This window comes from Empidonax traillii, unplaced genomic scaffold, assembly GCF_003031625.1.
Source record: "Empidonax traillii isolate 1590-97213 ecotype Southwest subspecies unplaced genomic scaffold, ASM303162v1 scaffold498:size1131258, whole genome shotgun sequence".
Taxonomy (NCBI): domain Eukaryota; kingdom Metazoa; phylum Chordata; class Aves; order Passeriformes; family Tyrannidae; genus Empidonax; species Empidonax traillii.
Genome location: NW_020955691.1, coordinates 406,221 through 430,587, shown reverse-complemented (window position 1 = coordinate 430,587; position 24,367 = coordinate 406,221). Strand labels below are relative to the sequence as shown.

At 46.0% G+C, this 24,367-nt stretch overlaps 1 protein-coding gene across 2 annotated transcripts in view; it reads right to left on the bottom strand.

The window, feature by feature from the left end:
• Positions 1–23,773, bottom strand: part of ARID5B (AT-rich interaction domain 5B) — a 117,046-nt gene extending 93,273 nt beyond the window's left edge. The window contains exons 1-3 of one of the 2 annotated variants that reach the window (XM_027896453.1): positions 23,694–23,773; positions 23,244–23,504; positions 11,016–11,241 (exon numbers count right to left, since the gene is read on the bottom strand). In XM_027896453.1, coding sequence (XP_027752254.1) covers positions 11,016–11,241; positions 23,244–23,504; positions 23,694–23,714 — 508 coding nt within the window. In that variant the 5' untranslated portion in view covers positions 23,715–23,773. Of the gene's footprint in view, positions 1–11,015; positions 11,242–23,243; positions 23,535–23,693 lie in introns of those variants that run through there. The other variant, XM_027896452.1, reaches the window with a different exon arrangement.
• Positions 23,774–24,367: the final 594 nt, after the last annotated feature.

The following is a 24,367-nucleotide window of genomic DNA, read 5'->3' as shown; positions in this document are numbered from 1 at the left end:
ACCTTGCCATAGCAAAAACACGCATGGATTCAAAAGAGAAAGACAATGACATAAACTGGCAGTGATCGAAGCAAATAGAGGCTCAGTGACTAAATGGGTGAGGACCTATCACTGACAAACACTAAAGCCTACAAATCACCTACAAGGCTGCCAAGGACGCCCCTCTTGCTGATGACCACTTCACTGTTGTTATTTTTTTGGTCCTGTAACCATCCTCTCTTTGCTTCATCAGCTGACAAGGATGGAAGGTCCAAGATGTATCTCAAGGATGTGATTTATCTGCTGATACCAGAGTGTTAGTCCACCAAGACACAAGAACTAAAACTGCGATCACGTGGAGGGACGTCAACCAAGCCACAGACCCTTCCCACTGTAAATACCACAAATGCCCCCCTGGCAAGCCTGGATGTACAGCCAGGAGAGGGATGAGCAGAAAGACTGCAGCTTGGTCAGTCAAGAGACCTCCTGCAACACTGAGGAATGTGGAATTACTGAGCAGACTTGCTCTGCACCACACTGAACGTGCATATTTTGCCGATGACTTACAAGAAGGATGAGGCCAGCAACACCGCACAGCTGGCTGGGGGAGATGCTGGGAGGGGAAGGGGTCCTGCAGCACCGGGGCTGTAACCCATCTAACCCTAATATCTAATATTGAGATGTGTGAACCGACACAAAGTACCTGCAGAGGCTCTGTCACCGCCCCAGCTCAGGAAGGCAGGGGACACCAGACTTAATTACAAACAGGTGATGTGGGACATGCTGAAAGCTGAACGTGCTCTTGGATATCACGTCAGGTTCAGCCCCAGCTCCTAATTAACTGTTCTTATCAGGCTCGGATCTGGTATCACAACAGGGAAGCCTCCTTTTGGAGGACAGGCTGGCAATCCCAGCCTTTCCTGAGTATTTACAACAGGCTTTTAAAATGCATTAGCCTGCACTTTAAAGAAACCTGGGACCAGAACATCTGGGCTTTGGTTGTTTTGTTTCTCAGTAATAAAAAGTGAAAAAAATGATGCAGCTGTGGATAAAATGTTCAGGAACACAGCAGCTACCTTGTCATCCTTTACCTATTTTCCCTTTGCTAGCCTCATTCACAGGAGCAGAACAGGACAGGGGGGAACTTGAAGGAGGATGAGAGGGAATGTTTCCCACCTTTTTCTTAAATTAGATATTCAATTTGTTATAGGATCCTTGAATTGTGGGGGGATCTATTCCACTCATGACACACATGCATAACTCCCCTTGGCACTAATGGGAATGACGAACGTGTTGTGAGAGGAGAATTGCCCCCTAAAACTGCAGGAGTGTGAACAAGGTTGTAAATATATCTCAAGGTTCTGGTAACATTAGAAACCAGCCTAGCGAATTTCTCATGGTTTATTATGATATCACCAAATCCCCTCTACGTATTTATAGCCTTGTAATTCACAATTATTCTGGGTCCATAAATGTTTTTGGCATCTGAATGTAGAACTGATACTATTATTTCACATATTATGGTACCGTCCGTGAATGCTAAATTTATTCCAGCACGGACTCCTGGAGTTCATTCATCAGATATTTTATGCTACTGTTCTTTTAATGATTCATTTATCCCTAGTAATATTTGTATTCTGAAGTGTGGCGTCTCCAGCCGACAGCACAATGCTCTGCTGAATTATCTTTTTCTTTCACAGCATAACAAAGTAGAGCACAGTCAAATTGAAGATGGCCTTTAGTACACTGTCAGAACAATACTGCTTACCAAGCATATCCAGACACATTTCTCAAACCACATGTAATGCTCTGGCTGCCAACATGCTCATAAAGTCATTAACCGGCATCTTAAAATGAGGGTGTGATACATATATTTAAATGTTTAGGAAAATCATATGTGTGCTCTTCTAGAAGCTTATTTTGAATTTCAGTTCCTACATATATCAATTATGCAGCACTGCATAGATGTAAAAATTCACCTTGATTTTTCACAAGCTGCTAAAACATACTCCTGCTAAAATCATACACATTATCTATCACTAACAAAAGCTTCTTTATGCCATTAACTATTTGCCCTTCACAATGTATCAGAGCAAGACAGAGCCAACCTGAAGGTTTACAGTGCTGAGGATTCATTTTTACAAGCAAATTACTATTAGCAGTAAAATTAAGGAGGAACTTATTTTACATGGTACAGATTTTACTAAATGAAGTAAATAAAGGTTATGCCACTATGTTCTCCAATACAAAACCTACCCAGCAAGTTACAATTCATGCTGTTACAGTTTTTAAATATACGCTTTCTCTATTACCCACTCCCACAAACTGCACTCCAATTTATACACATACTAAGTTTAACCCTTCCCAAACACCCTCATCTACCAATGTTCTCATCACACAAGGATCACCACGCCAGAAAAGGCAAGCATGACTCAAATTAACCAAAAGAGATGAAGCAGTCAGAATATTGATACCAAGAGTCTTAAAACTCAGATAACAAAGGAAGGGTTCCAGAACCACAGTCTTCTTCTGCGTACCCACACAGCTCCTCTTGGTGCTCACAAATGTGACACACAGCGCTGGGGGAGGTCCCTGGGCTGCCCATATTGGGAAGGCAGATTTGCTAATGTCCACTCAGCTGCTGGAGCCAACCCCTTTCCATCCTCAATCTTGCCCAGCACATTCCTTTTTCTTTCCAGTGTTTCATCTCCCACCTTCCCTTGTTTGCCCAGCAAAACTCCACCTTGGCAAGCTGAGGGTCCATCACCTCCTGTTTCGGAAGTCCCCATAAATGCTGACATGGCACTTCACTGGCATTACAGCCCCAAACATCTTGAGGGTAGCCCAGCTTTTTCTCCTGTGTGCCTCTGTCCTACCAAACAATTTTGCAAAAAGAAGAGCAAGGGAAGAAAAAGCAAGTCTCCTCCTTCAATTTCAGATGCACAAAGGATGCTCGCTCTGACAAGCTCCCATGGCACAAGACGGGTCATCTATAAGAAGATGAATATTCTATCTCAGAGAACAAGCATTGGCCTTTCTGCAACACACTAGTCAGAACCAGACTAAAATACTTAGGAAAACAGACAATGACAGGCCAGGCACGTTGCAGTGTGCCTGTAAACAAAAGGCAAGTCGTCTTTCCGGGTATGGGAGTAACAAAGAGCAACTCAAGAAGAGCAACTTGGAATGGAGGTGGTGAATAAATTGAGTCTGGCTCTTCTCCTTCCCCCTCCAGAAGGGAAATGACACCCAGATCTGGCCATAGTATCAACAGCACCCACAGCTCAGCATCTCAGCACAGCAGCACAGGTCACAATCCAGCCTGATTCATGGGCTGGTGTGAAGACAGCTTTGACTTGATTAACGGAGCGTTTGGAGTCAAAGACGACTGCAGGACTCCAAGTCCTGGGCTCCAGCAGAATTACAGCACAGGAAAGTAGCCAGGCAGGAAAAAGAGGATGTCCTTGGGGCCCACCCAACTATACCACAATGTTATATAGGTGCTTGGTTTACAGGTCTCGGTGCTCAGACAATTTCTGGCTGCTTGCATGGAAAGGATAGAATGCAGGAAAAAGGCACTGATGATCCAAGAGGGGTCAACAGCTCTAACCAGCAACCATGTCACACAGAGGAGACCACTGATCACCTCCCTCCACGGCGCTGGGCAAGGGAAGCGCAGGGACGCAAAACAATAGAAGTCCCAAACTGGATCCCCCTGGGGCCCTGAAACAATATGGGCAGGGACGGAAACTAGAGGGAAGGCTGGGGAGGAAAACAGCACCCTCTAAACCCAAAAATTTAAAAAAAAAAAAAAAAAAAAAAAAAAGAAGGCAGCCCTTGAGATAAAGTCAGACTGAGAGCACAGCAGCGCTGCACCAGAAGGCACACGTTTCCAGTTACTGGAACAAAAACTCATGGTCAGTAAGAATTAAATGCAAGATCCAACAGTGACTAGAAGGGAAAAAATCCTGGAGAGCAGACACATGTGGGTTATTACACAGCCTGGCAAGGTCAATCTCGGTGCTAAAAACAGACAAAAATAAAAAAAGACGTCAAACATTTTTAAAGGGACACTGTCCCACACTGGCTGCTTTGACACTGTCTGTGAATGGTCCTTATTTTTTTATCTACTTATTTTGTAATTATGTAGGCTACCCTGTTCCAGCCAGAGGCTGCAACAAAACTCTTATTGATGGTGCAAACTGCTGCAACTTTGGCTTTAAGAGAACGTGGGGCAGTTCCCTCTAGTTTCACAGGCAATAAGATTTAACTCTTCCTCCTCTAGTTTTGCAGCAGTGATTCCTTCTCCAATGTTTCTGAATAGACCAGAACTGTAATTGCAAATGGCTGGGCTCCACACCAACGACAAAATGCCCTGTCATACCAATACATAATTGAAAATGCTGACACAGGGACAACTACTATCAGCACAATTCTGATAATCATGTTAGCTTGTTCCTGCTGCAGGAACCGTGGGGGCGGGGAACAGGCACTGTGATTTAGGGGTTACCTAGAGAAAAGTTACCTGGGATTTTGTTTACATTTCTTGGCATACCTTCTATGTTTCAAAGAACAAAATACCCACATCCTTGATTTCCAGGGGTGATACTTCCACCCCCTTTTATAAAGGCTCAAAGGCAGGTCAAAGCTTGATAAGAAATCCAAATTTTATCTCTTTGATAAGGCACGCTTGAAGTTTGAGATGTGTGGTGTTAAAACTCCTTTCAAGAGCCACAAATAGATGAGGTTCAACACAATCCAGTGGTGAATGAAAGGCTTCCATAGTCAGTGCTACATATTAAAATGTTTTTGTCACCCCCATATGCTTCCTTTGTAATGAAGTAGGCTCTCCCCAGGGAAAGGAAGAAATTACAGCACTTAAATCATCCCAGCATTGCTCAAGCAAACATGCGGCCTCGGGAAGGACCAGGTGTCTACAGACAACCTTGGAAGGACCCCACCAACCTCCTCCCAAGGAGGTGGAGAAAGGTGCAAAGGAGAACAGCAGTGGTTCTGGAGAGAAGGGTAAGTGAGGAGGGGGAGTCCCAAAATGCTACTGGAGATAAGCTCACCTCCAGGACTGAATTACTGGGGATACACTGGACTTAACAACAGCATTACCTTTCAGCATTTTACAAGGCAGACAGCAACTGAAGCAAACAAACCAACAAGAATTTGTTAAACCAACTGGTTGACAAATAATAAACATTTATCTTGCCCTCTTTAGGCAAGGCCAGACAAAACTGCCTGTCTGCTCAGCACCTCAGGTTATCTCTGATTCCAAACTTGTTAACACCAAAGGTAACCAGTAATTAAATCAAAAGAAGATACTGAACCAAATGAAGCCTTCCTGCTCCATGTCCTCTCTGAACAGCCATCCCAACAGAGCTTCCTGCTCCACAGCCTTCTGGTGCTCTCGTCCTGCTGCAGCAGTGCTGGCATGTGCCAGAAGCTGCACAAACACAGAAGAAAAAGCCAGGCCACAAGTCTTTTTTTCCCAAGGGAGCCGTCCTGCTCCATTCAGGCTCCATGGAGCACAACAGACAAGTCATGTAATAGCCTCATCTATGGCAAAAGAACTCTATCAATTGGGCTGGTTAAAATGAGTTAGAGAGGTCACTCTGACCCACAAGACAAAAAACAACATACGGTGAACAAGGGCAGAGAAGGGAAAATGGGATAATGGGACACTTACAGGAGCTTTATCAAGATCAAAAAATGGCATTAAACTAGGGCAATGGGGACAGGAGGGCACGAGGAAGAGGCAAAGAGTGCAGACAGACCAGAAGGGGAGGGAAGAGGTAGAGGCATGACTTAGGCACAAAGTATCCAAAGTGGCTGTACTCTGAATAGCTAACAATCAGTTGGTCAGAAAATTATTGCATCAAGTTAAGCCAGGCGAGCCTGAACTGAGCAGCACGCGACAAACAATGAGAAAGGACAGTCGGCGTCAGACCAGGAGTCACCACAAGTGTCTGAGCACACTACAGCTGCAGATTATCAGTTTTGATAATATCACAGTTTAACTACATTATGACTGGGTAACCTTCATCTGGAGAAGCCATGCTTGCTGCAAGGCCACTGGCAAGAGAAATCAGAAGGGCCATCCATCAGTCCACTGGGAGCCATGGGGTTGGCACCTTCCAGCAGGACAGCTCATCCTCGCTCCGCTTGTCCATCCAAACTCACTGCAATCTGCCGTGGATCAGGCCATTTCTACAGCAACACAAGATCCAACAAGGAGCTGTGATCTTCCAAGTGACGATATGCAAATTCTAAGACTGGTACGGAGAAGGAAATGGGAGGGTGACCCAGTCCTGCAGCATCCAGCCCTGCCCAGCAAGCTCTGCTGGAGAGTTTAAAAGAGCTACTTCAAGAGAAGCAGGAAACAACTGCTGGAAAGCCACCTAGGGACTAGAAAAAGGTGACTGCTAGAATATACACCTCAGCTAGAAGCAGTAGTTGATTTCCCTGGATTTCACAGGGAACAAAGACACAGATTTTATATCCTCAAATGCATGACTCCGGGAAATGGAAGACAGGATAGGACTGGCTGCTAAATTTTATTGGAGTTTCCCCCCACTGGACACAAACAAAGAAATAACTGCAGCAAAACCCCTTCAGTAAGCACTGGAACTGGTTCATCCCCTTTACTAACGCTGCCAGTGCAGGAACAGGAGTGCCTGATGCACAGCAACATCAAACTGTCCATTTTGGCATGACACCCATAAAAGATGGGTGAAAAGAGTGTCAATGCCAGTTTGGGAACCAAACCTACACCTCTGTCAGGACAGAGCCAGAGGGATGCAGACTCCCAGCCAGGGCAGCAGCTCCCACCTCAGGCACAGGGGCCACTTGTTCCTTGGCTACGCCCAGGCAGCACCGCAGCCCAGTCTAACCCAAACCACCAGAGCTGGTGAGCACTAAATTCAGTCATTTTTCCCTCAGTCTCTTCTCTCAATTTCAGCTCTGACTCTACTATCTTTTATTTCTTTTTCTAAAGACACATTTAGAGATGAAACCATTCATAACTGCCTATCCACAGACAGTTTGTGGCAGCATAATTGACAATGAGTCTGCTGCAAAAATGAAAATGCTGTTTTAATAACCTTGGCCTAAAATACATTCTGTTGTATGCCTCAAAGGGTTTCAATAAAAAGTCAACCTGTAGAGACATATTTTCTTGGCTTAAACAACAATCCAAAGCATATAAATGTAGTCCAACTATAATGACATATTTATAGGCCAATAAAGCTTACACTGCAGCTTTCATACTTCACTTAAAGGAAGTCTGTAAGAAGCAGTGTTATATAAAATAATTTGAATTTTTTTTTTTAACTATAGCCCAAGGAATACAAATATGCAACTTTGCCATATTTAACCGATAGTGTTTACATTGCTTAGTTGCTAGAAATTTTGTAAAATGAAATAATTCCTCATTTGGTGATTTCCCACTGGTTTACCAAATATGGGTACACAAGTCCATTTATTACAAAGAAAAATCCCCTAAATAATTTTAAAGACAAAAATAAATAACTAGCGGCCTTAGTACTGAATGATTTTATCAGACCAATTCTTCTGGAAAAACAGGTTCTCACGTTCATTATGAATAATACATTCCTGAGCAACTCTATTTTTATATGCTGCATTGTTGTTACTCTTTATTTTTCTCAACATTTGAAAGAAATATTCAGAAAGCTATAAATAGTCTTAAGACATAAACTGCTAACATTCAATATTGACATATTTGTAGAAAGGGACAGAATGTATAACATAAATATCTCAACAGGCAGAAAGAAATAATTCTTAAAAATCATTTTTCAGGCTGAAATCTTGAAGCTCACACAAAAAAATGCCATTGCGAGATCTTTTATTTAATACAGTCCTAAGGAAAAATTCTGCATAATTCACTAGGGATAAAAACAATGGCATTTTACAGAAAAAAAACCCCAGAGTTCCTGCAGAAAAGAAAGGCAAAGAGAAAAGAAAGAGAGAAAAGAAGAAAGAAAGGGGGGGGAAAAGAGAAAAGAGGGAGAGAAAGAGAAACAAAAGAGAAAACAAGAAAAAAGAGAACAAAAAAGGAGACAGAACTACCTCATTTGAATTAGGGTCAACTTTCAATTATAGGTGCTCGGTTTCTCCTGGTTGTGGATTAACCAGGCGCTGCCTTAGTTTTGGCTACGCAAAGTGCCACAAGTGCCACAGAGCGCATGGCACAGGGCACACACTGCTCACGAGGCCTCACTTTGCCTGGTTATTGTTTGGAGCTGCCCCGCTCCCAGCAGCAACGTGTTTAATTAAGTATGTTTGCACAGTGACACTTCTCTGGTTCTGCATCGGCCACGTTTTCATTTCATCCCGGTAATTTCACTAGTCACCACTCCTGGACAGTGTGTGAAAAATAATTTTTGTTTCTTCTCTGAAGTTTTTTTGAGCTCTTTGGTAGGGATATAAATTTCCTACTACCTTCTAGAGCTCGATTCAAAAACATCTAGTAGGAAAAATTGCAAAACCTACTCACTTCTATGGGATTTTTCTGTAATGGAAACATGTTGTTTCATAGGAAAAAATGGGTCCAGAAGATCACACTGTTTTTCTAGGCCTTTTCAACACCTGGTTCAGCAACTTCCTCAACTACAGCCAGGGTTAAACACGAGCATACCAGAGGGACCTTTGCATGACAGTGCACTGTGCTCCCTCACAGTATACAATCCTGTTTTAAGAGAAAAACTACCCCATCCCATTGTGCTGGAGGCCTTGCTGCAGAAGTTATTGCTAATAAATCTTTTGATCACACTGCAGCTGAGCGCTGCTCCACTGGCAAGATGCTGAGTACTGGAAAAGGTCTGTGGGCAGACATCGTAACGGGCAGTAAACCTGCCTTTCTGACAGCAGAGGAGAGACAATACCAGCAGCCCGAAACCCTGTGCCTTGGACACTGCTCACTGTGCTACTGCCCTTGCCTACAGCTCGGGACATGACGATTCCCAAAGCACAATGTCAACCTTGACCAACCATTTAGAATGAGAGAAGTAAATCTTCTTCATCTGGTGGGTGTTAATCCTTCACCCCACAGTTGAGAAAAACACCAGAGCTCATGGGTCACCTATAGGACACAACCAAACCAAGCTGCTTCACAAGCTTCGAAGATCACCCTTCTATGGAATTCTTGTCAGATCCAGAAAACAAAATATGCTTAAAGTCTCAGGTCTTTCAAATAGTCTCAGCACTAAATTTAAGAAATTTCTTTGACTGCCTTTAAAAGGCTAGATCAATTGCCTATATCAACATATCTGGCCAGTTTTATGTCCCCTTGAACCTTTGGCTTCACTTCCCGTCAACCGGTCATTATAAAGATAAAGGCAATCATAATCAAACATTAGCCAAAATTCTCTTTTCTACCGAAAAAGCACAACCCAACAATAAAGCCAGAGCCACCAACTGAAAATGAGCAGCAACAGAATGTGGGGTTATCGAAATTATATCGTACAGTTTGCATTCCATAAGCGTTTTCAGTATAACCCATACTTTGAAAGGCTTAACATGCAACTATAAGCTTTAGGCTTAAAGATAATTTTCTTTGGCTCCTAGGGTAGATGATAGCAATTTCGTAACTTACCACAAGGGTTTTTTTGTTTGTTGAAAACAAAAACAATAAAACATTAGCACACAAAAGTTCTGTCTGAAAAACATTACGATTCTTCTGACACAACAAACAAATGCAAATAAATGTAATGTGTAAAGAAGATACCAGGGCAATAGCAAGAGACAATTACTGTACATAATTATGAACCACAAGAAACCACACAGAAAAGAAAAGGAAAAAAGAAAGAACTGCATGGATTATTTTTTGATTCCCGGACATGTAATGAAAAATAAGATCAACTTCCAATTGTACTTTAATCTTCTAACCTATGTATCTAATGGTGAAATGTGACATTGACAAAATCACTTCACCATTTGATAAGATCAGAAAAATGAGATGCAGAAGATAAATCCTCCAAGACAGATCTTCAGTTTCACGTAACTTGGCTTCGACGCCAACACAGTCGTGACACTATAAAACTGAACTTGGCTCTGCACCTCCTGTTCACAAAGGTACAAAAGCATTTCCTCAATGCATCAGCCTTAGCTTTTAATTTCTTACCTTTCCACACATTACAGCCTAAACTTGATACTTTTCAAACATGGAACATTTGTTAAAAGCTTGTCACAAGAGAGAAATGTCCCTGGTATGCACTTCGAAGTGCTACCTCTGGTAGCTGTTATGCATCCAAGGTCCTAACACCACAAACAGGCATTTTTAACAACAGGGGAACCATCTCCCTTGGATCCCACCACAGATTTTAGGAGTGTGAGTGTCTCTGCACCAAAGCAGCCTCAGAACTGCAAGCCTGTCTGCAACCACCCAAATAGCAGCGCTACTGTTTCCCTTCCTAAAAGAAACAGGCAGGGAAAGAAAGCACAGCTCTATCTGGAGACAACAGCGAGGTGCTTGCAGAGCCCTGTGTTGTGTAGTAAGAAAAAAGCTGACAAGGAAATGCCGTAGAAGGGACACCTCCCTACTGAACAAGACACAGAGTCAACCACATGGAAACAGGGCAAGCACCAGGAGCATCTCTGAGCTTCCAGAAGATGGGACAGGAGAAGTGAAAGGCCTTTACTTGCCCCTGCCTGTTGTAGGAGGCCTCGGGAAGACGTGTCAGCCTCCTCTCCCCACAGTGCACAGCCCTGACCTGATCCCCCAGGCTTCAGAGCCTCAGGGAGAGCCTGTGACAATCATTTGCGTGCACGTCTCCAGGGTCTGAGCCATAGTGCTCGGGGACATGTCTAGGGAGCAGACAGGTATCACAGAGTTACCCCACGCCAGTCTCGAAGGATCCTGCGATGAGCTCACCGCCACCACCCGTCCCACACAGGTATCCCATCACCACGCCTCCGCCCCAGGCTCTGACGTACCTTGGGAATCAGGGATGGTGTGGCGGGATCGACTCATCTATCTTCCCTCCCCACAGGAGAAAGTAAGGGATACTCACCGAGGTCAGCCTTCTCCTTCAGGATGTCTTTGAAGTTCAAGCCGCTGTTGAGCGTGGATTGTCTGTATCTTGTCAAGGCCTCTTTCTGCCCATTCTTCCCCACATCCATCGGCTGGACCGGCTCAGCCCGGAAACCACACTTCCACTTGGAGAAATCGGACTGTGCCCATTTTGCCAAGTCCTCAAGTTTCACAGTAACTTTTTCTGAAACAGCAATAACTTCATCCTGCAAGAGGTAGTGAAATGAGAATACAACATGTCACTCCGGGCTCCACGAGGACTGACAAACCCATAACACCGCCCCGCACTGACTCCTGGAAAAGCATATCTTGCTGCTGAGTAATTTTTCTCTGTTACAGAATAGCTAGTACTTAATTTATTCCTCTTGCCATCTGAGTGGAAATATTAGTTGTTTACTGGAAGCAAATATACATGATCTAAAGACAATTTCTAGGACCAGGGCAATGATCCTAAAAGGCATTTGAAATGCAGGTTGCCAAATCACATCCTGTATAACCCAAAACCCCGAGGGAAAGTTTGTTTTTTAGGTGCAATTAGCTGCAAATGTAAAAATTCATGGCTGGATGACTAATGGTTATAGCTAGTCCTGAAATAAATGGACTAAGTAAATCTCAGATTCTTGGAACTCTGACTCACCAGAAAATTCCTGTGTTTATGGTACATTTTCCCTTGGCTTAAACACAAATATTGAATTTAACTTTTGTCCTTAAAATTAAATAAAACTGTGATGTAATCCCAAAAGAAATACTACATAAATGTTATGTGCTTCCCACCAAAAGAAACTTGCACATTCTCATGTTTCTTAAAACCTTTTTCAAGATCAGAACAGTAATTTTTTTCCCTTCTAAAACATACATTCTAAGAAAAGCACTTAAACTTAGTTTAGCCTCCAGAACATATACTCAAATAAAACAGCCCTAATTGCTGGATTTTAACCTTCCAGGAAACAATCAACTCCTCTCAGTCATGATGAATAAGCAGAATGTTTTACAGCTGACTCCACTGAGCAAAGGATCAAGAAAGCCTCAAAAAATAAACAAACAAACATACATATCCAGCAAGAAACACTCCAGATTTTTTGGTTAAAACAGCAGAATTAATTTATGTTGTAACAAGAGCAGGCTGCACACCACACCTTGCACAACACGCATTTCTAGCATTAAATAAGGTTACAGGTTCTTGAAATAAATAAACCAGAATCCAATTCGTCTCTCAAATAAACAAAAGTATTTGCAAAGGGGAGAGAAATTCTTTGAGTTATTAAACAAAGAGAAAAGCATGATTGATTCTCTCTGTGTGTTTTTTTTGTCCACTGAACACATTCCTCAGGAAATAAAATACTGCTCAATGGAAAAGAAAAAAAAAAAAAAGCTTTATTGTGACAAGTTGCACACAATACTGAACTATCTCTACTAAAAAAACCAGATCTGATATTCCACTCTCCCTTATATAATACAAAACTGTTTTATAAGCAGGCGCCTTCATTACATTTAGTGCAATAACAAATATTTGGTCAGAAATGAACAGCATGCTTATATGCTAAGCAAGCTGGTAATAAAATCTTTTCCTTTATCGCTGCACAGCATAAGAGCTTCCACCAAACAACAAACAATAACAGCGATGCTTTAAATCTCTGTTTATGACAAACGTCAATACTTTGTAAACAAGCACTGGGTACTACAAAGCACAATTTCAATGGATGGTTTCACCCAATTTCATTACACCATCCACTTGAAATAAAAAAGCTGCAGTTGCTATGCATTTTATAGCTATTACATGGTGATTATTAAATGTCAGGATGGAAAAAAATAAGACATATATATAAATATCAGACTGCCTGCAGACAGTCTCAGCAATTTCTGGATGAAGTCCTCTTTTAGGATGTTGAATACCATCACCAGCTACTACACAATTTCTAATACTCCACACTAGAGAAATCTATTTAGCAGCAGTTTGAAAAAAAAAAATCCTGACTTGGAGATCAGACATGTTTTTGGTTAAAATATTATTTTCCAAATAGCTCTCATGATCAAATGATTATGATTTCAATTACTAGTTTCTTCATATCCTTTCCAAGAACTGGTATGACTAATTTTGGCTGGCATACAAAGTAAGCTGAGCAGACAATTTATTAACCAAAAGAAAAGTACAATCACTATTACATCATCAATGAATAAACTTGTTTTCGAGAATACAACCTTCGCACACACGCACATGATGTGTACACAGGAAGGAAAAAAAAGGAATTAAAAAAAACACAAAAACCCTACTGTACCAAAGGGGAAGCGATGTTGGTGCACTCACTGGTTCTGCCCAGGCTGCCATGGAGGGGGAACCAGCTGGCCCCCAAATCCCTGTTCACCCCTCATACCACCAGGGATCACCCCAGCCGCACCAGGGAAACACGGCCAAGTTCACTTTTATCCGGGAAATGGAAAAATTACCCAGTGCATTTCAGGACCTGCCTTGGGGTCGCCCTGTCCATCCCACAGTGGTACTGGACACACCTGCTCTCTCTCTCTCCACTCATTTTTGGCCCAATTCAGAGAGAACAAGAGTTGTCCTTCCAAACTCCTCAAACACCACAGAGGTCACGGGTCAGACCGCAGTCCTCCTCCGAATGCCGCTGCCAACACGGATCTCGCCAGCGAGGAGTCGCATCTCCAGAGACATTCCCACCCTGACACCTCATCATACAAACACTGCCACCCAGCAAGGCATGGTGGGTGGCTGCAGCCCCTGCTTTCTGAGGAGCCCGAGCCCCATGCAGCTCCAGAGGGGCTATCTTCCCTGTATCTTAGCAGTTTGCTAACACCAGAGGTCACCTGCCCCTCTGCCACCCAAACAAGAGGTCACCCAACTACTTCACCAGCTCTGGAATTTCAATGTGCCATGCCAAGCTTTCACACATCCCTAAGCAACCTTTCCAAGCACTCAGACCTAAACCACTGTGGTCTTTATTTTCATTATGTGTTTTTTGAGCAGCAGGTGACAAAAGGACCCCTCTCCTTTTTGGTTAAGCACAACAAAAGCTGCTCCGGGACCTTGCAGGGCTCTGCCAGCCAGAGGAGCCCCCGCAGCCGCTCGGTATCAACCACTGTGCACCTACTGCCACAACCCTTCCAGAGAAACCTCTTCAACGAGATGACAAAGGAATACAGATGTTGAATAAATAAAAACCAGGTACACGGTGACACATGACTAAGAAACCTTTAGAAGATTAAAGAAATCTGCTGTATAACCTTCATGTCATTCATAATTATATCTCTGTGTAAACATGAAAAACCACCCACGTCGCTTACAGAGCATATATATATATGTATCTACACAAAAATCAACTCATCGTGTATTAGCTATTCTCCAAAGTGATATGTTTATAAGATCTCTATTGCATGGTTAAATCTTTAATTACCATTTTTTCCTGTTACAGCAAGATGAGAAAACAACTGGTACAGATTTCAGCCCAGCTCAGGAATCAGATCTATCTCAGAAGGATCTTAACTGACACTGACCAACCAACGGTCAGTGGTCCCATGGACCAAAGTTCACAGCCACAATGTTGTCTAAACCTCGAAATAAATGCTGACTATTGAAAGACGCACTTTTTTTCTGCTTCTATAAAATGGGTATCTAGTCAGCCCGTAATTTTAGCGCATCTTACAAGACTCTAAGCCAAGTACAATACTTTTACCTCTCAAGTGGTAAGTGAGGAGATGGTTAAAAAAAATGGTGACACAAACCCTTTTCATCCCTTTCTTGTGTTTTTTTTTAAGACCATATTGGATTTGCACTTCCAGAGAAGTCATCCAGGGAGAAGGGGACAGCATCTTCTCAAGAGCCGTTATGCTTAAATATTATGTCACTGTTGTCTAAGCAACCATCACAGCCTCCCAAAAGCACAGAATGCTATATTGCCTGACTCAGCAGATGGTTGAAATACTTACATTCAGGGAAAGAGGTCAGGTAGTTATAATAGTTTAAAACAGATAATTATTTTTTAGAAGAAATATTAACTCTTACAAGGCCGAGAGTCACAGGGTAGCACAGGGAGGTCGTACATCTTGACTGCACACCCGCATACGGTACGTCACAACTCCTCACTCACTGCCAATAACTAGGAAAGATTTATATTTTAGAGACGTCCAGGCAGTCTTAAAAGAATTACAGCAACTGAGATATCTCAAAATTTTGACATGCTGAGACTGTTTTCACTCCAGTGCTTCCAGAGGTCATTTAAGGAATTCTGGAGGGCACGAGTGAGTCGAACACCTGCTTGGCTGTCTCCTAACATCAAATACGTGGCCTAGAGAGAAACAGGAGATGTACTGTAAAAACTCTTGCTGATAATTACAGGAGACACTGCGTGTCATTTATCTGATCAGTATGATTTGCATTAGAAAACATCTTCAAGCCTTTTTCGTGAAATCTTTAGCACAGTAGATAGCTGGGGCTGCATATTTTACAACCCAGTACATTGCTGATGAAAACACATTCATCCACGGGAGCAAAAAATACAGTGTGACTCTTATGGACTGCATTCACCAGGGATAATAGAACTGAATATTTCATTTGGCCATAAAGACCTGTCTTATTCTAGGGGTTTTTTTTTTACATCCCATGGATTTTTTAGTTTTTTGCCATTTAGGTAAAAAGGACCTTCCCATACCTTGTGTAATAATGCAGTTCTCACCTCAGGAATCTGGTTTCCTGCTCTAGATCCCTTTGAGGAGTGGAAGGTCATGTTGCAGACACAGAGAAGGGAAGGAGAGGACTTGTTGCCAATAAGGACCTCTCCCACAGCAATGCATTTACCTGGGGGTTTGAGGGAAGTACCACAACCCTTACTTGAGAGCACACTAAAAACAAAAGGTCCTGATTGCAGAGCCTTTAGTCCAGAGCTCTTCTCTGCCATACAGATGCTACCAGGGCTCTGGGACAGCAGGGGAAACCAGGTCATATCAATTCACCCCTAGCCCACTCACTAGAAGTCACTCAGGGACCTGAACTCAAGTCTCCAGAGTCACCTCCTACAAGCAACACTTCCTTCAGGGGCCATTTCTAGCACCAAAAGGGCAGAGATGGCAACCAAATGAGGCACTTGGGGAAGAGTTGGGGGAAAGAAAGCTGCCCCTGCCTGTGCCAAGCACTGGGGACTCTTACGAGGTTTCCCTGTCGTTCAGTGATCCCACCTGCAGAACTGGAGCAGTGGTTCCTGCCCGGCAGAGCTGTGCCACCATCCCCACATCCACAGCATCCTTAGAAAGGTTTTGCTGGAAGTAAAGATCCCCAAGGATCTGTGGAGTGCACCTGACTGCTGGGGTGCCTGTGTTTAGAGACCTTCAGACAGCACCACTCTCCACCTGTGAACCTATGGGGAGAGCCCTGAGAATGGAAACAGGCACAGACCAGGAATTTACCTGGCACAGGGGAAAATTTTAAAGAGGCCAAGGCAGAACCTTTCATCTGTTAATCCTCTGCTAATTACTTTAAAGGGCTATAATGATCTTGTTACATTCAGGTGACAGGTATTTCCCCAGCCTAAGCACAGCCGCACAGAGCTGTCTGAAACTCACACTGATGTGTTCATCTCTTCTGCCAGGGTCTAAAACCATGAGAAGAGACCAAGATAAAGGACATGAGCAAAGCATGTGAAATCCTACAGTTTTCACTTTCCCTTGTACTAGCAAGCAGCTTTTTCCACGTGATTCCGTAATTCCAAAGCGAGACACGCAAAATGACCTCGGGCAGAGCAGCACCATGTCTTTGTAGGATGCTCTGTGGGACACTGGTACATCTGGGCCAGAAGTGGGGTGGAGATGGAGTGCACAGAAGGATGGCTGTGAGCAGCCAGACATGACATTTCTACTGTGAGCCTCCTCCTTTTTGTCTGGGGTGGGTATTTTCTCCCTCCTCCCACTCCCAAGCAGAGGTTCAAATTGAATTTATATCTGTCATTGCAGATAGAAGTCCTGACCAAAGAGAAAACAGGCTTCAGTCAAAATGTTTTCCCGTCAGATAGCTCACAGATCTTGAGGAGCTGTTTTAGTTTAGGCGAGTTGACAAGCAATTCATTCCTAATTTTGCCTACTACAGTTACAGTTCGAAAAGCTTTCCTCGTAGATTACATAATTATATTTTTCTTAACAGGGAGTACATGGTATTAGCAGGTTTAAATTATGCAAGCTTATTCTTTTGTCTTTTGTTATATTGTGTTCTATTGTGCTGGTAAAACAATATGTGCTTTAATTAGCAAATATCTGTAAATAATTTACTTGCTTTTCATACAGCAGAACAATGGAGCCAATTTTCACATACATCCACTGAGCATGTCTAGGGGGTTTCTTGCCAGAACCTTCCATTGTTCAGTATCTGTATCAATCTGCCCATCATTAGCAGCAAAGGTTCAACAACCCAGCAAGACATTAAAGTTTTGGCCCCCGGGAGTAGCCCCAAGCCCCCCAAACCCGAGGCTGTGCTCTGCAAAGAAAGATTAAAATACCCAGAAAATGAAAACAAACTCTTTTATTATCTATAACCCTGGCACCTTCGCACAGAAACATGGACGCCTGCCAAGCATTAAGGTCATTGGATTAATGCCATAAAATGCCGATGTTCATCTGACCTTCTGACTGCATTTTAGCTACAAATAAAAAGCTCAACTTGATACGACACCATGAATCACGCGAGCGCCTCGGCTCTGCAGGGTTAACGCTGGGTGTGAACCCACACTGCACATGCACACACACACACACACACACACACACACAAAGAAAAACGCTCTTAAATCAAGAGTGGATGACTGTTCAGAGACTTAAGGCATTGTTATTTTGAATGCGAATGAAAGGGCCAGAACAAGCACTGCAAGAATATTTCAATTATGTATTTCCCAGAACTACATCTCTGAGCAACTAATGCAAATATTGCTCCCATAGCAGTAGAACTTCTTCCCGAATAAAAGCATGCGAGAGCTTGAATCAGAACATACTTTCTATATCATTCGCATATTGTTTGAATATTATTAAAAATGCAAAATCTACGTATGCGTTACTCTCCTGAGCAATACAGTAATTATGATTAAGGGACAAGCAGCACAAAAAGAGCCAATTTATCTTACTTGCGCTTAGGAATACTATTGTGTAACTAAGCAACTAAAGACAAAATATAGTCTAATTAATTCACTCCTATGCTTATTTAAAAGACACAATTAGAACATTTTTATTTTCCAGCCTGCACAGTATCTCAACATGCTTGAGGGTGTACCATGTGAGGCCTATTATTCTCCAAAGACAAGAGTTTAATGTTTAGTGCCACTGATCAGACTGGGAACAGCAACTCTGGAGAGCAGTGGGTGTATTTTACAGTCTGAATGCACTGGGAAGGGGAGGGAATAGGAAAAAAAAAAAAATTAAAAAAAGGAAATCTGCCTTAAATGACCAGATATGCCAGATTGCTGGCTAATGGCTAGCAACATGTGGCTTCTCTGAGTAATATCATTGCCCTCTCCTTCCTTTGCCAGCATATGCTACTGGTGGCAAGAGAGATAAAAATATACAGAGTGGATATGCAATTACCAAACCCACGATATTTTATGACAAATGCCATTCCTCTAACACTGCTATTACAGTGCGCCTGATTTCCAAAGCTGAATTAATTTGAGTAAGTGTACATTGGAGATTGATGCTATTAGCATGATTTTTAAAGCACCCTTTAATAATCATAATCTGCATGTTTGAAACGTGTTGCCATTACCAGTGTTGACAGATACGAGCATAAGGCACACTCCGTGGAGACTGAAACAGGGCTGTTCTCATTTCAAATAAGAGCATACAGATTCCTATGTCTTTAAAAAAAAAAAAAATAAAATCTGTAACTGTGCAAAGGGAGTAGCACATTTTTGAAGGGGGGGTGGCAATAAAGCACTGTGGGTGTAAGACATCACACTGAGGCCATCCTATGCTACATTTCTGCACTGGGGTAGGACCACGTGGAGAACCCCTCCAAAACAAACCAGGCTTTCTAGGGATGCTGTGCACATCTGTCCCGAAATGAAAGGACGATAAACCCACTGCCTCCCTTAACTTTCTGGAAGAATCTCTTCTGAAATTATAAATGGCATACATTTATGGAGCGACTTCTTTATTTTTTTCCTTTCCCCCAATTAGTCTGAAAATGCAAAATACTGCTAGGGAAATAATTACAGGAAACTAGCTCTCTCCTCTCCTCTGTATGAGCAACGCTTACTCATGTAAATTACTTGCATGAGTAAGGATTATTTGCAAGGCGAAAAGCATTGCATCAGATCCCCAGTTCGGGAGAAGAGATGAAATCAACATGAGTTCGTAGTAAACTTCACTGCTGATGAATGAACCAAAGGCAGATCCCCACTGACAGTCCAGCCTCAGTGGAAGTACCATTCACCACAGTGCAGGGCAATGCAGGGAATGTCAGACCATGCAAAGTGAACTGGTTGATTGTTTGGGGTTTTTTAGGAATTGTATGCATCACATCAAATACCATCCCTGGATTTAATGAGTACCAGCTTTGAGATATATTTTTAAGCCTAGTCTAATTAATGCCAACACCTTTAAAAACATGAAAACACATGGCACTAACAAGCATCCTGTTCTAGAACTGCTTCTGCAAAGGTCAGTCATTTCACAGCCCCGCACTGCCCCTTGGAGCAGAGAGGAGTAAATGAGCTGGAGGAGGGTTTGGTGAAGACCCTGTGGGCTGGAGGACTTGGGGGCTAAGCCCACCTTGTGCTCCCTGAATGCCACAGGAGCAGGACACTGAGCAAGGGGACCAAACAGGGGTTTTCTCCGGGCACACGATCTGCATCTACTTCTCCCAGTCAAGTGTCAAAAAAGCCCACCCTGCAAAACTGTTTCAAATGCAACAGTGTGTTCTTGGAGCCACTCCCTCAGGATTTTCACAGCCCCCCAAGCATCCTCCTTTGAACCCTGTGTGAGGTACCTTCCAACACAGAGGTTTTCCCAGCCTATGCTGGAGGTGACACAGGGGACTGTGGCAGACCAGGAGTGGACGAGAAAATCGAGGCAAGGTAGTGACTTCCTCCAGAAAAAGACACTTTTTGGCAGTGGCTCTCCAGGAACAGAGAAGAGCCACTTCTTCCCCATTGGAGGGAAGAGGGAGAAGGCTGCTCCTCCCCTTTGACCAGAGTGCTGAGGTGTTTGGGTTGGATGGCAAGGTGGGAGGCAGCACACCCAAGCCCCTGCGTCTTAAAAGCAGCAACAAAGTTTTCACTGAAGTAGCACAAAACTCTTGTACCTCACCTAACAGCATTCCCAAAGGCACTGTTGCTCTTACAAAGATGTCTCCGCTGTTCCTGAGGAGCATGATGCCAGAGCTGCTGCCAGGTTCTCCATGAACGTCTCTTTGGGATGTGATGAGCATCAGGGCCAGGAGCACTTGTATTTGCTACTTGTGACCAGCCCCATGCCACTTTCACCATCCACTGAGACTCCCTGGGAAGCAGCCTCTGGCCAGCTCCTGGGGGTGAACGGGAGTTTCTCCACTGAGGTGATGGGGATGCTGAGCCTTAGGAGCAGGGAGAGGTACCACAGCAGAAGCACATCTGGGCTTGAACCTTCCCTGGGTCTGGGCCCCAGTGCATGGAAACATCCGGTTTTAGCAGCAGTCAGGGTTATATTTAAATCTGGATGATGAATTCAGCTAGCTATAAAAAGACTTATATTTACACTTATTGCTGATTAGCTCAAACATTTGGCAATCAGATAAAATACGCCATCAGAAATTTCTGACTAACAGAAGCATTACATACCTCCTCCCTCCTCATAGCCACTAGCTGAATATTGTCATAGTGTCAGTGCTGCTATTACGGAGAGCAGGCAGCCAGCTGCTTCTATTAATCATGCCTCTAGCGCAGGTAGCTGCCAGTGACTGTGCCTAAACCTCCCGTGGGCTCTCCATCGCAAGCCCACGATTCAACCCCTCGCTCCCCTCACCAACAAATCCTCGGACAGCGAGCGCCCCTCTAACCCTTCGCCTCGGAAACCACAGATTTGTAACACGCCTATAAGCACCATCTCACTTGCTCCCTGAATGCAAGACAAGGTGTTTTACCCCATCAGTAGTCCCACACCATGAATAAAGTCTACCCTGATGGCTACAAGCCGCCTCTGACCCGCCAACTGCATCTCCTCCTGCAAAAGGAGCCCAGCCTGGAGTTAGGAAGCCTCGTGACCCCAGAGCGGCCCTGATGCCCCTCTGGGGACAGATGCAGATGTCATTTACCTAAGGGACCGAGAGACGTTGAGGTGGTCAGGCAAACAGCCACCCTGTGCCCCGATGAGGCCGATCACCCCCCCAGCCAGGACCCTGAACAGCCCCAGCCAGCACCCAGCCTTTTGTCTCCCGTCCGTCCGCCCGCGCATCCCCGAGCGCAGATCGGATCGTTCCAAACTATTAAAAATCGATCATAAAAAATCATTCCGATGTCTATAAACAAGTTAATGGAGTAAGTGAAAACAAAGTACATTTCTTAATGGGAGTGTTATGTTGCCCTCTCTAGGCCCTGGCTCTCAGTGCTGGTTTCTGTAGGCTCCCTGCCAGAGAAGTATCACTCAGAGCTGTTGCTGTTGCTGCTGCTGCTGCTGCTACTCTGCTAATGAATGACTAACTTAGGCCAGAGGGGAAATGACATCACCGGGGTGTAAAACACAACTGCATTAGGAAACTTTTTACCTGCTTTACATTTGTCATAATTATTCTACACAATACGGCCGGCATTTGCATAATTTCAAGGCGTGCCATTATCTTAATTGAAAATTGTTTTCATATGGCTGAATAATGCAGAATGACATCAGTTAAAGCCCCAATGAAATGCACAAGTATAATCACACGGCTAATTACTAGCGGTGTTTGCATGTAAAAATAAATAAAATTGTGTGTATTATAAGGAGGGTACATGCAGTTGAGAACTCTCGTACCGGAGCAGTGTTTTACTCGTAATGGTAGGATTAATTTTCTCTGATGTTCCTACCACAGTAACATGAGCTGATCATTAAGGCGTATTAAAATGATTTGTGTCCCTTTCCCCACCCCCCCTTCCAAATATCTTTCATTTTACACACACACGAGACACACAGAGGCACAGTTTTAAATAGTCACCACGGGCAATTTCAGAGCATCCATTGCTCACTGTCATCTCCCTGATTCTTAGGAAAAGGCTCCCTTATCTCAGCGGCACGCACAGAAAATTAAAGTGAAGAGGTGGCAGCGAGCGAAGGTGGCTCTGAAATGCGTTTCAGACGCGTACGCATGGGTGCGGGGATAGGGCTACGTCGGCACCTACAAGCCACGCGTGCCTCCGAAAACAGCCCCTGCTGACAGCCCCCCCTCGGACCCCCACCCCTCCGGCATTCACAACAGAAGTTACCCCAAAACATCTCATCCCCCTCCCGCCTGGTCGCCAGCTCCTCTCGGGGACCCTCACCATCCCCCGCCCCACACCGCAGACCGCCGAAGCAATGAATTAGCGAAGCAGATAACGGGAGGGTTCGGGGCTGGGGCGGGGCGGTGCGGGGCTGCGCGGCCCCATCCCGCGCTGCGCGGCCGCGGGCGGAGGTGCCGGCGCGCACCGCGTTTGCGCCGGGAGCGCGGCGGCTCCGAAATACGCCCAGGCATATCTGCAAGTTATTTGAATGTATTATTCCCGTACCTGTCATTTATCACTTTATTCAACACGTCCCTGCCAGCTCGAGAGCGTTTGATCTCCCTCTGCCTCCATTTCGTAATTTCCGCCCTCTTAAACATATCGAATACTTAAAAAAAGCCCCGAACAATATCGAAATCACCCCGACGTGTTTTTCTCCCCGCTTTTCCGCGTCTTTGGGGTTTTTTTGAAAAATTTTTTTCTTATTGTTGTTAACGCTGCGGGAGAAGGACAGGGCGAGCCCCGCACACACTCCGCTGCCCGCCGGGCCGGGGGCGCCCCGCACCGCGACCCCCTCCCGCCTCCCCCCCCGCCCGCACAAGTTCCCGGGCAGCGCGCACCGGTGCGCCCCGACGGCGCGGCCCCTCCGCACTGCCCCGCCACGCACGGCGGGGAGGGGGGCGCGGGTGGGGGCAGCAAACATGGGAGGGGGGGTGAGCCGAGCCCGGGCATACAGGTGGGGACGGGTGCGGGGGGGGAAAAGGGGAGGGGGCCGGCGCCGCGTTTACCACCTCGCCATGGTCACTGGTCCTGCCCTGGGGGGTGTCCTCGGGGAGAAAATAAAGTTTGGCGCTGGAGAGAAGTTGCCGGCTGGTGCGCTCCTCCCAGAGCAGCTGCAGCTCCGCGATGCAGGCGGGCTCCTCCGCGCGGCACCGCACGAAGAAGAAGTCGCCGAGGGAGAGGACCCGCGCCCGGCCGCCGCCGCGGCGCTGGAAGCGGAACGCCCTGTAGAAGACGTAGGGGCCGTGCGAGCCGCACGGGGCGCCGACCCACTGCGGGGAACAACAACACGGCAGCGGCATCAGCGCCGGCTCCGCGCCGCGCCGCGCCGCGCCGCGCAGGGGCAGGAGGAGGAGGAGGAGGAGGAGGAGGGCGGCGGGAGGGGAGCGCGGGAGGGAGGGAGGGGGCTCCGCGGCGGCGGGGGGCGCGGGGCGGGGCGGGGGCGCGGGGCGGCGCGGTACCTGCAGTGCGCTGCGCTCCATCGCGGCTCCGGCGCGATTGAACTCAACATTCTCCCAAACTTGTTGGCGTGAATGGAGCCCGGCAGGTCCTGGCAGGGCGAAGCCGGCCCCGCCGCCCGCCGCCCCCCTCCGCCGCCGCCCCCACGCCGCCCCGCCGCCGCCGCCGCCCCCCGCCCCGCCGCGCGCGGCGACGCCCCCCCCCGCCGCCCGCCCCCCGCCCCGCCGTCCCGCCGACGCCCCGCCGCGTCCCGCCGCCGGCGCCGCCTGACGCCGGCCGGCCCCCCGACGCCCGGCACGGCCCGGCAAAAATGCCGCGGGGCGGCGGCGGGCCCCGGGGGGGCGGTGTGGGGGCGGCGGGCCGGCGGCGGGGGCGCTGGGAGAGCCCGGCGATTTTTGGGGGGCCGAAAGGGCGGGCGGGCGCGCTGCGGATCTGACAGGACCTGCCCGTATATGTCTAATATAAAGACCATTTCCTGCGGCGCGAGGGGCGCTGCGCGCCCGGCGGGGCTGCTCGCTGCTCCCACCGCCCGCTGCTCCCACCGCCCGCTGCTCCCTCCGCCCGCTGCTCCCACCGCCCGCTGCTCCCTCCGCCCGCTCTGAGCCCGGCTCGGCCCGCTCCCACCGCCGGCACCGCGGGGGGACAGCGGGAGCTGACACCCCTCCCGCCCCCCTTC